Source organism: Phalacrocorax carbo, chromosome 4, assembly GCF_963921805.1.
Source record: "Phalacrocorax carbo chromosome 4, bPhaCar2.1, whole genome shotgun sequence".
In the NCBI taxonomy this organism is placed as follows: domain Eukaryota; kingdom Metazoa; phylum Chordata; class Aves; order Suliformes; family Phalacrocoracidae; genus Phalacrocorax; species Phalacrocorax carbo.
Window position 1 is genome coordinate 82379493 of NC_087516.1, and position 15013 is coordinate 82394505.

At 47.6% G+C, this 15013-nt stretch overlaps 1 protein-coding gene across 9 annotated transcripts in view; it reads left to right on the forward strand.

Annotated features, from left to right (window-relative positions):
• Positions 1–15013, forward strand: part of SLC4A4 (solute carrier family 4 member 4) — a 231685-nt gene that overhangs the window by 69803 nt on the left and 146869 nt on the right. For all 9 annotated transcript variants that reach the window (XM_064450722.1, XM_064450721.1, XM_064450714.1 and 6 more), the window contains one exon: positions 14746–14925. In XM_064450722.1, the coding sequence (XP_064306792.1) occupies positions 14746–14925 (180 nt within the window). The remainder of the gene's footprint in view (positions 1–14745; positions 14926–15013) is intronic.

Here is a 15013-nt window from a genome sequence, read left to right on the forward strand (position 1 = left end):
CTCACAAGAAGAGAGAAACGGAATGGTGTCATTTTATTGGTAGTTGATAACCTCACGTTACGTCTGTGAGATGGGGATAGCAGCTCTGAATTACCACATCGCTCGCTGATTTGATTATGTGAAGGTGTGGGGCAGAAGGAAGGACTTTGCTTTTTAAGGAGCGGGAAAACCAGGCATTTATGGTCAGTAGGCTGTTGAGACAGTTTCAGCTTGGGGCAATTGTCGGTCGTGCCCTTGCTGAGTAAATTAATGTTAATAGAAACCGTGCATACCTGACAGAAGTATGTCCCTTTGGCCGCGTTCCAGAGATTGTTTAATGTGTCCCTAAGATGGTACCTCAGTCTGGTCCTACCCTGGAACGTGTTGCTATTTTGTTGACATCGGAAAATTATTCCATTCCACCTCACCCCCTGCTGTCTTTTATCAGTGGGAGGCCTCAGCTGGTTAATTCAGTGCACGTTAGTTAGGAAGAGCTGCTGCGCTGGCCATCGCTGACATTGCACGTCAGTGCCCAGAAGCCTGACTCAGTGGGCCGCAGGATCTGCCTGGGTCCGCTTCGGAGCGTGGAAGGAAAGCAAGTGCGAAAACGTAGGCTTTCTTGGGGGAAATCAGGAAGAGGCGCTGCCCTAAGCTGAACCTCCTGTGCGAGAAAACCATTCCCATTCATTTAGAGCACTGCACGTTCCTTTCCTTGAAGGTAATGACATACTGCTGTAATGCCACTGTTAGGAGAGCTGGTATGTGTGACATAAACAGATTACTTAATAACCAATTTTGCAAGAGGGGAAAAGTAAAGCTCCACCTTATCCTTTGAGATAAGGTATTCTTGGCTCTTTAAGCGTAACTTCCCCCGGGCTTGCTGCCACCCTGACTTCATGGTGGGGCGGAGGATGCTTGATTTCAAGTCTGACAGCTCTGTTGCTGGAAGGCCTGAGGAGCACCCTGCCCATGTGTCTTAGGAGAAGGGGACCGGCACTCGTGTCACATGTGTTGTCCTGCATTTCACAAGATGTGCAAAGTAGAGTGTCTCTTGGATACGGCCGTTGCAGGAGTGAATTCAGGGGAAAAATGCTGTTACAGTCGAAACTTTTTCATGGATCCTGTTATCATTGTGGGATTTACTATACAGAGACCCTGAAACGGGTTTTGTCACAACTTTCGGTAGCTACCCTTCCCCCTTCAGCTGGCTGCTCCCCACGCTTTCCTCCTCCTCGCTTGCTATTCTCAACTCCGTTGTGTTGTTGCACTTTGCTGGTAGAAAGCTGTGTGATGCCCTAAGCCTAAGATTATTACTTGATGGTTGGATCAATGGGGAGAGAGGTTGAAAGGGTGAAGATAACTGTGAAAATCTTTACCTTTATTAACAGCAGGCAGAAGGTAGGAGAAATAAGCTGTATTTACCCATTTCCTCTGTTCTCTTTTTCTTCTCTCCATCCCCGCCCTCAGTTTTTGATCACTGCCTGTAAGCAGACCTTCTCCTTTTTCAGAAATAACCAGAAGACCTGTTTCACATCAGAGTTTTTAGTTGCTTCTGAAATAAATGTGATGAAAAAAATAACCACTTTGGCACAGAATGTACTTCATTAATATTCTTTGGTACCTTTAATTTATATGCAGAGATGGAGAAGGCTGTATTTTGCTTTGGTAAAATGAATTCTGGTTTTGCTCATGCTAAAGCAAAACGGTGAGGACTCAGGCACTGCTTTTTTGCTCTCTTTCTGTACAGCAGCTGGCACGACCTGGGAATGGCAGGCACAGGCTGGGACCTAAACGCTGCCCCACACAGCTAGTAAAGACAAGACGGGTGGTTTGGATCCTCTCAGCTTTGAAGTATCTGGAGGAAAGGTTTCAGATGAGCTCCCATCCAGCTTTAATACCGCACGGTGCTTTGCAGGATACTGAAATGTGCAGTTAACTGGAGTGTCGTAAATGAAAAGGTCTAGTGCTATGGCTTCACTGCAGACTTCTCATAATATGATAAGTCCCTATGGAAAAGTTGGGAGCGGTTTTTGTGCGTGTGGATTAATGAAGTCAATAGTACAAATGCTGTGAGGTCTGTGAAATATGAATCACTCTTGAAGTGGTTTGTTCAGAAATTTTTGTCATTAAGGTAATAGTGCTTTTCAGGCATTTGTTAACTTGATGTTAGCAAATCTATGAGCGGGCTTGCTATTGGCAGGAGCTGTCTGTGTCCCCCGTCATTGCATGGGATACCGTTCTGGTCATTGCAGAGGCCTTTCACGTGTTGTCAGGAATCAGCATTAGCTTTAAAGTTGCTGGTGTTGTGCGAGAAGGTGTTGATGCCCTGCACCGAGCTCTGTGAGAAAAATTGCAGTCCAAGTTCAGATGATGATAAACTGACTTTACATAAGGTAGCGATAAGGTGGCTGTGCATGCGGGAGAAATGGAGAAAATGTTGAAAGAGCAGCTGAGTCAATATGTGATGCGGTTTGCCCGTTGTGAAGGAAAGGTTGTGTTTTCTTTTAAGCGGTGATAAGTTTTGCACTGGTTCGTGCTGTGAGTATAAGGTACGTGGCAGTGAAGGAAGGTGTCTCCGGACCATTCTGACAGTGACTGGCTTTTTTCTGTCTCTGATGGGTTTACAAACAACCATCAGCTCTCTGGCCTGGCGGAGACATTAATTTTGCTGAGGGTCATGCTAATTAGAAGGGCGGCCCTCACATGGCACCTTACAACCTTCGATAGAGCACCTTCTCTGCACGGGTGTTTGCAGTTACCAGCACCCTCCTGAAGCTGCTGGACCCTACCAAGAGAGAGCGGGCGCTTGGACGTGGGCAGGAGCCCAGTCCAGGGGCATGGGCCTCTGTTCTCAGTGTGCTCATGATAACGACTCCATAAAGGTCCCTTTTTAAGCCCTCTCTTCTTCTGTGCTTCAGCTTCCATAGGTGCTGCCCAGCATCAGCGTGCGTGCAGGCTGGTGGTGTAATCGTGCATCTGCTGGTTACGTGATGGTTTGATTCTCTCCTGGGTCATTTCAGTTAGGATTCAAGCTCAGGCTTGTTTGACTGTCTTCTCCCACCCATTCTATATATCTTCCTCAGCCCAACAGCGGTTTTTTAAGGTACAATAATACTGGGTATGACAGTTCAGGATGGAGACTGAAGAACCGATACAGCCTTTGCTCAGACTTCAGATGTGAGCCCTAATGTGCTGAATACCCTTCCTGAATTTTGCTGGGATGTTAAAAATGAAAAAGTAACACAAAATGTACTGGGGAGGCCCAGTCACAGCTGTAAAATGTGTAACGCCAGTGTTTGCTCTGTTTGGCTGTATTTAGTGAACTCTGTCATGGTTTTCGCCTGTTCACTGAATTGGCAGGTTTTTAAGACACAACATACTCCATGCCATAAATCAAGGCATAGAGAAGCAGTGAAGATAAACGACAGAACCTGCTTGGCAAATGGGGAAAGATATAGAGGCAGAAAGTGGAAGATACCTGGCCCTGTGTCAGGGCTGGGTTCCTCCAAGCTTGGCCACAGCAAACAGTCACAGCCTTCGTGAGGGTGTCTGCCTTTGGGTGATATTCCTAATCGGATTGCATAACGCTGTGAGAACTTCCTTAGCAGTGAAGAGGGATTGAGAAGGGACGTAGGAAACTACGGTGCTTCCTTGAAGGAAGCGTTGTGCTGCTGGAGAGGCGTCAGGAGGCCTTTGTGTGAATGGGGCTCCCGCCGGTGAGCATCGTGTTTGCATTCCTTCACAGTGCCCGGCTGGCAGCAGCTCGGCCTTCTAGCAACCCCGGCTTCGGCCGCAGGCTGCCTTTCATAAAGACACCACGGCCTCTAGATGTTTAATTTCAACCGCAGCCTTGGAATCAAGGTTCTCTTGCAGCAGGGCCGTTTTCCTACCGATGCAGTACTGTAGAGTTGGGCAGTTACGAGGACTTCCCATGAGCTGCCTGGCACCTGCAAACCCAAGGAAACAGAATGGTGTAGATCTCTGCCTGGCAGGTTGCAGTTGTGTATCTTGGTTTTGTTGCTATCCCGCACCCAGCCTTTCCTGTTTGCTCTTCGGGCTTTGGACAACCTGGTACTCCACGCAGCCACTGGCGGCGGTTAAGTGTTTAGGCTCTAAGAGGACCACGGTGTTAGCTTCAGAGTTTGGACAGCAGATTTCAGCGGCGTGCCTTCCTGTTGCTTGTGTGCTAGTGGTAAAGCAGCAGCCAACCTCTGGTACCCAGAAAGCAGTTGGAGGTTCTTCCTCTGAAGTGGGGGCAGCACTTGGATGCCTTAGTCAGTATACCACAGCTCTTACTTACATCGCAGGGTGGTCTAAAACCTACCTGCATCCGTGAACCTGATAGTGCCCAGCACAGCTGGGTATTCATTTGGTCATCCTTGGTCATTAATGAGATGGAAATAAGGAAAACGACGCCAAGATGGGCAGTTTTGGGGGGTCATTTGGGGCGTTTTGGAAGGGGACTTAATTTTAAAGGAACTGTGGTCAGGGCACGAGGCAGATGCCAGAAAATTCAAAGGTACCGTGCTTCCAAACAGCTTGGCCTAAAACTTAAACCAAACAGTCCAGCATGGCTCCTGTCCTCTGCCCTGGTCCCCAGAGCCGTGCGTTGTTCAAGTCTTCCTTTTCTTCCCGTGGAATCCAAGCAGTACTGGCCAGATTAGATCAGATCACAGCAGGACAGATTCGATGGCTTCTGTAACCTCTCACGGCTCCAAAGAAGAGAGAAAGAAAAGCAGCTTATGGGGTTGTGGGTAAGAGTCTCGCAATGGCCTATATAAAGCTCGGTGAGAATACCCCAAACACATATTTATTGTTCTGTCTAAACAAGGTTCTCCCGCTATTCATTGCCACCTTGCTTATAGTTTCCTGACATGGAGTAGTACCTTACAGCCGTCATCGTGTCTTCTGGGCTTCATATTCTGATCCTTTCCTAGCAATTTCTAGCGTAGTTTTTGGTGACTGCCTTGGTCTGCTCCTTCTAAACAAATGGGATTTGTAGCATCTTCATGAAGTCAAATGAAGGCCTCATTTCATTTTTTCATTTTCTTATCCTGTTTAGATGTTTTTGACTTTGACTTTATGTGAGCTCCGTCTTTTAGAGCCATCCCGTTCTTTGGGGCACAGTGCTAACTCACCTTCTAAACATGCTTTGCCGGAGCGGCCTCTGAGTCTTGTTAGGAATCTGGCGGTTCAAGTCTGGGTCATCGATGTGTAGAGAGAGAGCGTACGTTTGAACTGGGAAGTGCAAGCTCTAGACAGATGGCTAGGAAGACTTTCCTTCTGGCTAACTACAGCGTTGTTACGTGCGAACCTCTTAAAGACTGCAGAGGTCACTCTACATAAAGATTAAACTGACCTTTTGAAGATATTGAAGTTCTAGAAGCCTGATGTTATAAAAGAAGAAGAAAATCTCCGATTCACATGCTGCCTTTCCCAGTGCAGCTCAGTTCCCCGCCCCTTGTAGTGATTTTAGTAAAGGACTGCATATTGAGATATGAAGTGCGGTAATGCAAGCAGGTCAAATGATCTTTGGGCAAGTTCCCTGCTCGATGAAATAACTGCATCTTGTTGCTGATGCTGCATCCTCTCTTGAATGCTTTTATCTTAGCCACGAGTTCGGGGTTCTTTTGTCAGAACTGGCAGAACTGGAGAGTGCCGTCTTGCTTCTGATCTTGTCCCTTCCGATTTCATCTCTCAGTTGCACGTAGTATCTTGGGGTTTGCCTCTCTTGGAGCCTCTGTTTTCTTGTTCTGCCCTTTTACTGCATCTCTCTCATTGCAGGCTGTTCTCCTGATGGCATTTATTGTTGTGAACCCCCTACTCAGCCTTATGGCTGTCCTTTTGCACATATTTGGACCCGTCACCTGGCGGATTCACACTGACCCTTTTGGCCAACTGCCACATACCATGGCAGACTTAGTTTATTGCATACTACTATTGTTTTAAAGGCCCTTACGCCTGCGGGCCTTTCTGATCTCAGGGTTTTTCAGCTACCAGATTACAGATTTGTAAGAGTTTATTCCTGTCTTTTCCATACAGACATGATTTCTTCTGCAGTTCTCAGCCAGTCTCTTACCCAGCATCCTTTGTCCAGCTCCAGGCATCCACCTGCTCTTGCTGGTCCTGTGTCAGTCTGCGCTCAGTCCCTCAAAAGACCTTGGGTTCCCTTTGTGGGAGCCTCTCGCAGAGAGGTAATTCCGTGCCCGAGCATCACCACTGTAAGGCACAGATGTATTGTTTCTGCCCTTATAAAGTCGTGACAGCGACACAAAGAGCAGAGTCTGTTCCAGCTCGGCAGGCTGCCCTCTCCTTGGAGGGAAGCATCTTCTCTGTGGGCCTGCTGCTTGACAGGGTTATTTTGCTGTGGGGAACAGGAGGGATTTGGATCTGATTCAACTCCAGCTGGTAAGTTAGCATGTTTAGATTTCAACAAACAAAGAGCTCAATGAATCCTTCTGCTGTTTACCTGATCTATAAGTTTATACTTGCCTGGAAAATCAGTCAGTTGAACATCAGGACGTTCTGAGAACCCTGTGGGGATGGAGTGGTGAGCCTTGGGAGTATGCCTGGTCAGCCTGTCTAGGGGTTTGCTTATGGTTTTGGCTTGGTTTCTCTTGAGTTTCAGTATCTGTGTTCATATGCATTAACAGGAATAGTACTTGGCTCTTGGGCAGTGCTAGGGGGAGTCACGGTGTTCCTTATTTCTGATGAACCAGCCATGCTCACTGATGGGTCTTGCGAATTTCCATGTCTTTTCTCCAGATTTTACACCGTCTTAATGTATCATGGAAAATATTCCCGTTTGTTGTTTTTGTGGCCTGTGTTTTCATCTGTGTGGAAATTAACGCTCCTTCAGATCACTCCTGGGAAATTTTTGGGTGAAATAAGATGACTGCGTAGGAGGGACTGGGAGAGTCATTTCTGTTCTGCTGGTGGGAACAGTTCTCTGAAGCGGGGTGTCGCGCAGACCGTGTCCCATCCCGTGTGCCCCTGGGCGTGCAGGGGGACAGCCCTGTCCTTGGAAGGTGGAGCTGGTCGGGGTGGAGAGCCTGCGCCTGCTCCTCTGCTTGCACCGCTCCCGGGAGGTGTTTGGCACCTGTAACCCCTTTAAAATCAGGTAGAGTTAAGGGCACGCGGCACGTGACGGCGTGGCCTTTTGTTCTTATTTCTTGAGCTGATTTGAAACTAAGCAGGGCTTAGTTTGGGACTTGCTTAGTGCTACTTTTAGTATCTCCCCTTTAAAATGGATCATCCCTGTGATATATTTGTCCTTCTGGGCCATCAGCTTTTTATGTCAGTTATTTCCTTTGAATCTTGCACGAAACGAGAAGTCCCCTTCTGCCACCAGCCCCGGGGTTGAAAAGCAGCTGCTAAACACTGCGCTAGCCTGGCTATAATCCCAGCAGCGCGTTGGCTACTGCCACGTCTCGCTGCATGGTTGGTGGTACGCCGACACCTTCTTCTTAGCCCCAAAGGGGTGCCGTGCCGTGCCGCCTTCTGCTGACGGAGCACGTGGCGGGCTGCATCCCCTGCCTGTCGCGAGTGACTTCGGAGCTGCGGTAGGTGCAGATTCCTGAATGTTAGACATCGTTACGGAGCAAGTTTTCATAAAGTTAGCAACTCGTTAGTGGAAGGAGTAAAAGCCGTATGCTCCTGGGATGTGTCAGAAGCCACATCAATAATTAAAGCTTCCTTGCCCTGAGGGTGTGTTGTGTTCCAATTCCATCCAGGTATGAGACTGATAGCTAGGCTATGGAAATGGGCAGAGAAGGGCACACCTTTACCTGTCTGTGTCTTATTATCGGTCAGCTGTGCCCCAGAGTTAAATGGTTGGGCATCCTGAGCAACACCCTTCATTTGGGTGGCCTGAAATATCTCTCCCCGTCTCCTCTGAGAGCCTGGGTACACACGGCTGCCCAGTGTGGGTGTCGTGAATGGCCAGAGCTTCTGGAGAAGAGGGTGGCTGTGTAGACATGTCAGTTGTAACCACGTGAGCCTCTCTGAGCCTTATCGGGGTTAATGTGACTCTCCCTGTTCTTTGGAAAGGAACCTTGAAGGTAAAACCAAGGTCCAGGTGAAAACTGCTAACACTCAGCTCATTTTCACTGCTTGATAAATATTTGATGTTAGGTTTCGATCTTTTTTCCTTCTAAGGTGCAAGTCTGAGATTCTTTATAGGCTAGGCTGACCAGGCTCTAAGTCTCAACAACCCCGGTCATGCGGAAGGGATTCCTTCTCAGATATTACGCACCAGGCAGACTTTATCCTTTGATCCTGTAACTTTTGGCTCCTGCCTCCAAATGACCAAGTTCTGTTTTTGCTAAGCAAAAGCCATAGAGCATTTTCTTAGAAGAGTTAGTGCTTAAAAATGGAGAGGTTCATAAATGAAGTCATCTCTTTCTGCTTGTTCGTTTGGCTGTAGATATCTGGAATGAAAAAATAATTTCAGTCTTACACGGTGTCAGCCTTCAAATCTGCACCTGGTCATGCACTAAGGTTGCAGAAAGGTGTAGACTCAGCTCAGTGTCCAGATGAATGCAGACACCTTGGGCACAAAAGGTATCACCACACTCTGATAATCTAATCGAGTCTGCTGGTTTACCTTTTGTCTTCTGTTTTTTTTTTTGTTTTTCCTCCTGCTAAGGCTGAGATTTCAATTTGCATTTCCTGTAGGGTACTCCCAGAAAACCTGTGTTCCATTTGGATTGCCACCGTGGCCACTGATTATCTATTACATGTAGGTGTTGATGTACTCAATGCAAAAGGCTTTGTGGAAAGACTGTTGTTGCAGGATAAAGCTACCCAGAATCACCTAAATTCAAACGTCACGAGAAACCTGAGCTCTACGACTCCCCGTAGGTGCGTCACGCATCAGGTCTGTTCTGTATGATTCTTCTGGGAGGAACTGGTTTCTTACCAAGGGCACGGTAGGAAGTGATAATGCTCTTTAAGGCAAGTGTAGTTCCAGAACTAGTTTGGGAAAGCACACTTGAACTATGGATTTCTTCCTATGTAGATGCGTTTTGTCATCTGCCTCCTGCATGGTAGCAGAAATAGATCCACGTGTTTCGCAAAACATAGATGGCTTGTGCTTCGCAGGCCTTGGGATGTCCGGTTTGGGGCTGACATGATGGCATATGGAGTAACTCCCCTGCTCCCAGCACACTTCTCATGCAGGCAGATCCCAAGGTCTCTTCTTCACGTACGTTCAACCAGCTCCTCAGCTGACGATGCCGGGCTTGTCCTGGTCCTTTCGCAGCTGCACTCTCCCCCGCTTAGCGGCGGGCAGGGTGGCTGCTCAGTGCATGCATTGCACATACGCCCTGCCTCTCGGTCTCTAAACAACTGCCATCCTTTCTTCCTGGGACAGAAAGGGATCCTCGCTGGCAGATGGTTCGGGTTTGATTCCAGCCTTGTGCCACACTGACTGCAAGAATACCTAGAGACAGTTACAGGTATGGAGGTGTTTCATGCAGGTCCCGGCTTTTCCTACTTGTGCAGCTTTTGGCAGCCCTCAGCGGGTGATGGGGAGCGAGCACCTGAAAGGAGGCTGGGATTGGGTAGGTAGCAGGCAATCAGGCTATGCTAACGTACAGATTTGGCTACGTAAACGCACACAAGGAATTACTGGGTAGCTGAAGCTTTACCAAGTCAGCCAACTTTCTGCCTGCAGATTTCTCACAATTTTTATTTTCCAGTACACCTTTTCTCCTCCCCTTTGTTTCTTTAACCCCCACATTTCCTTAAATGGAATAACTCCGAAAAGAAGTAGCATGGCGTTGGACTGAGGCAGTATGCCTGGGGGCCTGACTGGTTGAGGCAGGGTGTCTGGAGCCGCTTGCTTCTGTGCACGCTGTCAGAGCGCTGCTGCGGTCAGCACGTGGGCTCGCGCGGCGTGCACGACTTCAGATTCACATAGTTTTGTTCCCAGGACGTCAACAAGACCATGCTTGGCCAGGATGGAGACGAGAGATGAACAGATATTCTTGCAAGCAGGGAGGGAATGCTGCATTTTGCAGAACTTAAATTTGGTAATACATGAGTGGGTTTTCACCAGTAAAACTGACTCAGGGAGTCTCCTGTGCCCAGGCTCTAAATCTAGACTGTGAATCATGAGCTGCTGTTCTTTAATAGCTCTTAATAAAGCAAAAGATGTGGTTTCAACCAGAATTTTTCCCAGGGGGAAAAATACCTCTCTGATGATGACTATTTCTTGTTCTATTAATAATCAGGTGAAATGATTTTCCTCTGATTTAGGTGCCCAGTAAAGTTTGCCCTCAGGCACAAGAAGCTAACTTCAAAAGTTTTAGCTGCAGCAGGTGTAAGTTCGAGGCAGCCACGACCTGCCGCTGTCCTTCAGAAAAGAAAAGGTGCCACTTGGACCTGCAGGTCTTGCCGTGCATCTTACCTGCGGGACTTTAGTGTTGTGAAATACATGCCTCTGGCCAACCGAAACAGCTCTAAAAATCTGAGGTCCACACAGAAGCTAATCGTTTTGCTGGGGGAGGGCGATGGGAGGAGCCCCCAGAAAAGCCTGTGAATGCAGTAGGGACCACAAGAGGAAACTGGCAGGTGGCCTGCGTCGGGTGTACAAGAGAAAGGTAGGGCTGGAGCGGGACCTGGATTACCAGGAGAAGTTTACCACTCGGCTCTGTGCTGCCCATCCTCCACCAAGCCGTAGGATAACAGTGCAGTGCATGTGCGTCCCGTTAAATTTATCAGGCATTGCCATTTGTAGTCAGTGGTTCTCATGGGAAAGGCTCTGTTACCCCGGTGAGTAGGAAATGTCTCAGAAACCCAGTGCATTGAGTGTATGTGTCAATTGTTTCCTTCCAGGCGCTTTGGGAAGGGAGCCTAGAAGTTTATCTCAGCGTTTGCAACAGTATAAACACATGCCAAGCGCTTCAAGTCCGCAGAATAGGAAAAACGTCTCGCTTGGCCTCCCTGAACAGACTGGGAGGTGGGGGGACACAAGAAGCAACATTAACTAAGTCTCTCCCTTGCAGACTAGGGAAAAGCAGCTAAGTAGTGCAGATGTTTCCCTGCGTATATGCAACTTAGTTTCATATTACCAAAATCTGTACTGTGCACACGTGGTCAAAAGATTAGAGAGATTGTCCCGTTCTGTTGGCAGCATATTAAAGTATTAAGACGACAGGCTTACTCTGATGTGTTTCTATTATCAGTCTGACCACCAAATTGAAGTGATTCTAAGGAGGATGTGGTTCTAATACAGGTACCGGAATCACCACATCCTTCTGCTTCTGGATGCGATCTTGGCTGTGAGAATCCCTTGGGAACGGCTACCGCTACCCTGCCTGTCCTGGGGCCACCCTTACCCTACAGCTCCTGCTTGTGCTCAGCTGAGATTTGCCCTTCTCTGTCCCTGTGCGGCGTTTATGCCATCTGCCACGCTAAAGCTGATGTTTCCAGTTGCTGGAATAGCTTTCCTGGTTTCCTTTGACACTCTAGACCTAAATGCCATCTTCAGGTGTTGATCTGTAAGGCCTTGCTGCAGACGTCTCCAGCATCGGCGTTGCGGCTCTGCGCGTTCCCTCTCAAAGACCGCTGGGCTGGAGGCAGCAGGCGCCGGGTCCCTTTTCTTCCATCACTGTTGCGCTGCCAGATTTCGGACCTTGCTCGACCCCGGATTTCTGTTTCTTTTTTTGTCCTGCTCCATGAGGTGGCGAGTTGTTAGTGCACGGTACTGGACCGGACAGCTGTCCAGCTGTTGGCACCCCGCAGCAGCAGGAGATGCGCGTGTAGTGGTGCCCTTGTGCTCTCTCAGCCTAGATAATGCCAGCTAAAAAGTAACTCTAACTCCACTCGGAGGGATTTTCACTAACCCTTTATAGCGGTTAGTTTATATCTTGGTATCATGGACGCTATATATCTTTATATACGTCTATCTGTTTTATTTATTTAGTGTGGTCTTCTGTGTAGCTAGCACCAGTATGTAAACTTGAGCTGCTGTAGCGCTCCAGCCACCAGAACGATGATGTGACTGGCGCCTTTCAGGATCATCTCAGGTGCTGTCGCACCATCATGTCTGTGAGCGAGAAGGGAATTTCTTTATAAGCCTTCTTTTCTAGTACAGTTTCCACATAACAAATTACTGGGGAGCCAAAATGTAGCAGGCTTGGTGCCAGGCTGCGGATGAACATATTTTTTCAAGTGATCCTATTGGTGCACAGTTGTTTTATTTTTTCCTTTTCATTTTGTTGGTCTTTGAGAATTAAGAAGGCAGTATTTAAGAAGGCTTCTTCAGGTGCTTTTTTATACTTGAGGAACTTGACAACAGCATGCATTTAAAACTTCTAATTTGTCCTCTGCGTTTGCTTTTCAGAGGAGCCACTGCTGGCGACCTGCATCCCTCGGTAGTCCTGCTGGTCTGCAGGGCACTTGTGTACATGGGGATCAGAGACAGTGGCAATATGTGTAGGGCATGAGCTGTTTTCATAAGCTTCTGGCCCCATCCTTGCATACAGCTCATCATGGCGTGATTTGCAAAGCCCTTGGGGAGCTCATTTAGCTATTTTAAAGTTGCCATCAAGGAGGGCCACTCTGGTCAAGCAGCTTTTTGAAAGACCTTGGATGCTTTTAGTATGAAAATTGACAGGCAAAAAAGGTGAAGGACTCTCCAGACTGCACAGCTGGCCTCAAGAGTGGGTGGAATTTGAAATGGTAAACGCAGTTTGTTATGGAAATTGGGTGTTTTGTGCCTAAACCTTCAGTTGTTCAGTCTCTGAGACTGGATTTATCATAACAAGGAATTAGAGACCCATGTTTAGGAGCGAAGGTAACTGGTGGCTGCCGACTCTGCTTTTACTGTTGCGCTGGCATTTCCAGAGCAGCTTCCCGTGTCTTGCAGATAGGTGGTTCATCTGGAACCTTCTAATGCTGCTGAAAAGCAAACGGTAATAATAGGTGCAGCTTGCAGGTGAAAGGAAAGAGCAGTGCATGCTCTGTAATGAGGGAAAATTGGGGGAGACGGGTCAGTGGCAAGGGCCAGTTTTCTCTCCAGCTTTCCGAAGTGCGTGACTGTTTTATCAAGGCTGCTACTCGCTTGACTTAACTCTTATCCCCGAGCAAAAGGGAGTATGGGTGCCGCAAGAGGCGGACGCTGCTCTGGGCTCAACGGAGAGGTGTTGGAGGGCTCTGTGCCCAGTAACACAGAACTCATCTCGTTTGGCTTCAGCCGCCATCGTCACCGTCGTCTTGCTGGGTGCCCACCCATTTGACAGAAGCTCCCGTGGTTTCCAGAGTGATGTGATTTCACATTGTGGAGCACGTTTGAAGAGAGCCTTTTGGCTGAATTTCTTTGGTGGCAGATACCTGTAGGTGCTGGAGTCAGGTTTGAGGGGTGAATTACCCGTGCTTCCTGGTCAAAGCCACTGCAGTCACGGAGGCTGGGGTCTGGAGGCAGCTTTCGGGGGGTCTCCCTGGGGAGGCACCAGCCAAATGACTCGGGGTGGGACAGTGCAGCGGGATGGAGTGCAACTCCCCAAAAGCTGTAGCCTCTGCCTTCTCTTGAATATGTCATCTGGTATGCTGGTGTGGGGTTTTAATAGCCATGCATTCATGCCAGGTGTAAGCATAGGCTAAGAATAGACGGGTGTGGGGTGACCGAGACGGTGGCTCTGCCGAGGGACGGCTCTGCAGAAATGCTCCGCTGGGAGCCAAAGTAAATGACCGTACCTACAGATAAATACATTTGTTCTTATGTGCTTTTGTGGCTCATCCATTCAGATAAATGTGCTTCAGCCAGTAATGGGGCATGTGTGTTTATCTGAAACCCTCTGCTTAGCTACACTGAGATGTGAGTGGGGAAACCAAATTTGGTCAAAAGCATAGAATACAGCTATCATTTATCAAGAGTTAAATCTGAAGGAGCTGTTTTTAAAGCTTACGGTAAAATATCTGCATTATCTGGGCACAGAAAAAGGCGTGTAAATGCTTTCTGTGACCACAAGGCAGGATATTTATCCCAAGTTGGAAGAAGTGCAGAAAGCCCTGAAAATAAAACATTTTTATCAAACTCATCAAAAAGACATAACAATTGGCAAAGGTAGTTGAAGTGCTTTAGTTTGAAATGGAAGCCTTACGAAAGGGAAAAGGCGCACTTTCTGTTTACAGTCAGCATATGAAATTTGGCACTTACTCTTTTATTACTTAATTTTTATTTTGGAAAGTGTCGAGTACTTGGAAGTTTACAATAGCTTACGTTAGTAGTCCTTCCTTGTCTGCTGCATTATAATAATACCCTAGTGGTACTTTGACAGTTGTTGTACAATGGCCTGCATCGTCAATTTTGTAAATTTTCTTCTTCTTCGCTCTTCAATTAAGCTGCATCAGTTTGCACAAGGTAGGTGTCAATCCAGCCAATGCATTTGGTAAAACACATGGCAAAATTAATGTAGAATGCTTTTCAGGGGCGGTGCATTAAATATGGCAAAACGAGTATGATGGCCTTCTGTGGTTTTTATTTTTAAATGAGTCACAAGGACAGAATAATTATCAGGAGTCTGCACTGGCACGCACTTGCAGAAGTGATTGGACAAAAAAATACTTTTCCAAATGGTAGCAAAGAGAGCTCCTAGCTCACGTTTGGAGACAAGAAACATAGTCCTAATTAAAGTTAGGCCAGCAAAGAGAGATACTTCGCTTGCCTGTATGAATGAAACGCAGCATGAACTGTACTGGCCAGTGATGCGCAAATTATACACAGTCGGAGTTAATATTTGCTGTGCTTGTGTTCCCTAGGTCATCACACTATTTACATTGGGGTCCACGTGCCGAAGAGCTATAGGAGAAGGAGGCGTCACAGAAGACGACCTGGGCACAAAGAAAAGAAAGAAAAGGAGAAAATCTCTGAGAACTACTCCGACAAATCAGACGTAGAAAATGCTGATGAGACAAGCAGCAGCATCCTTAAACCGCTCAGTAAGTACTGGTTTCAGCTGTCGCTCGCTGCAATGGTCTGTTGTCTAGTGATCGGCTCCTGGTCTGATCGTGGTGGAGGAAACTGGAT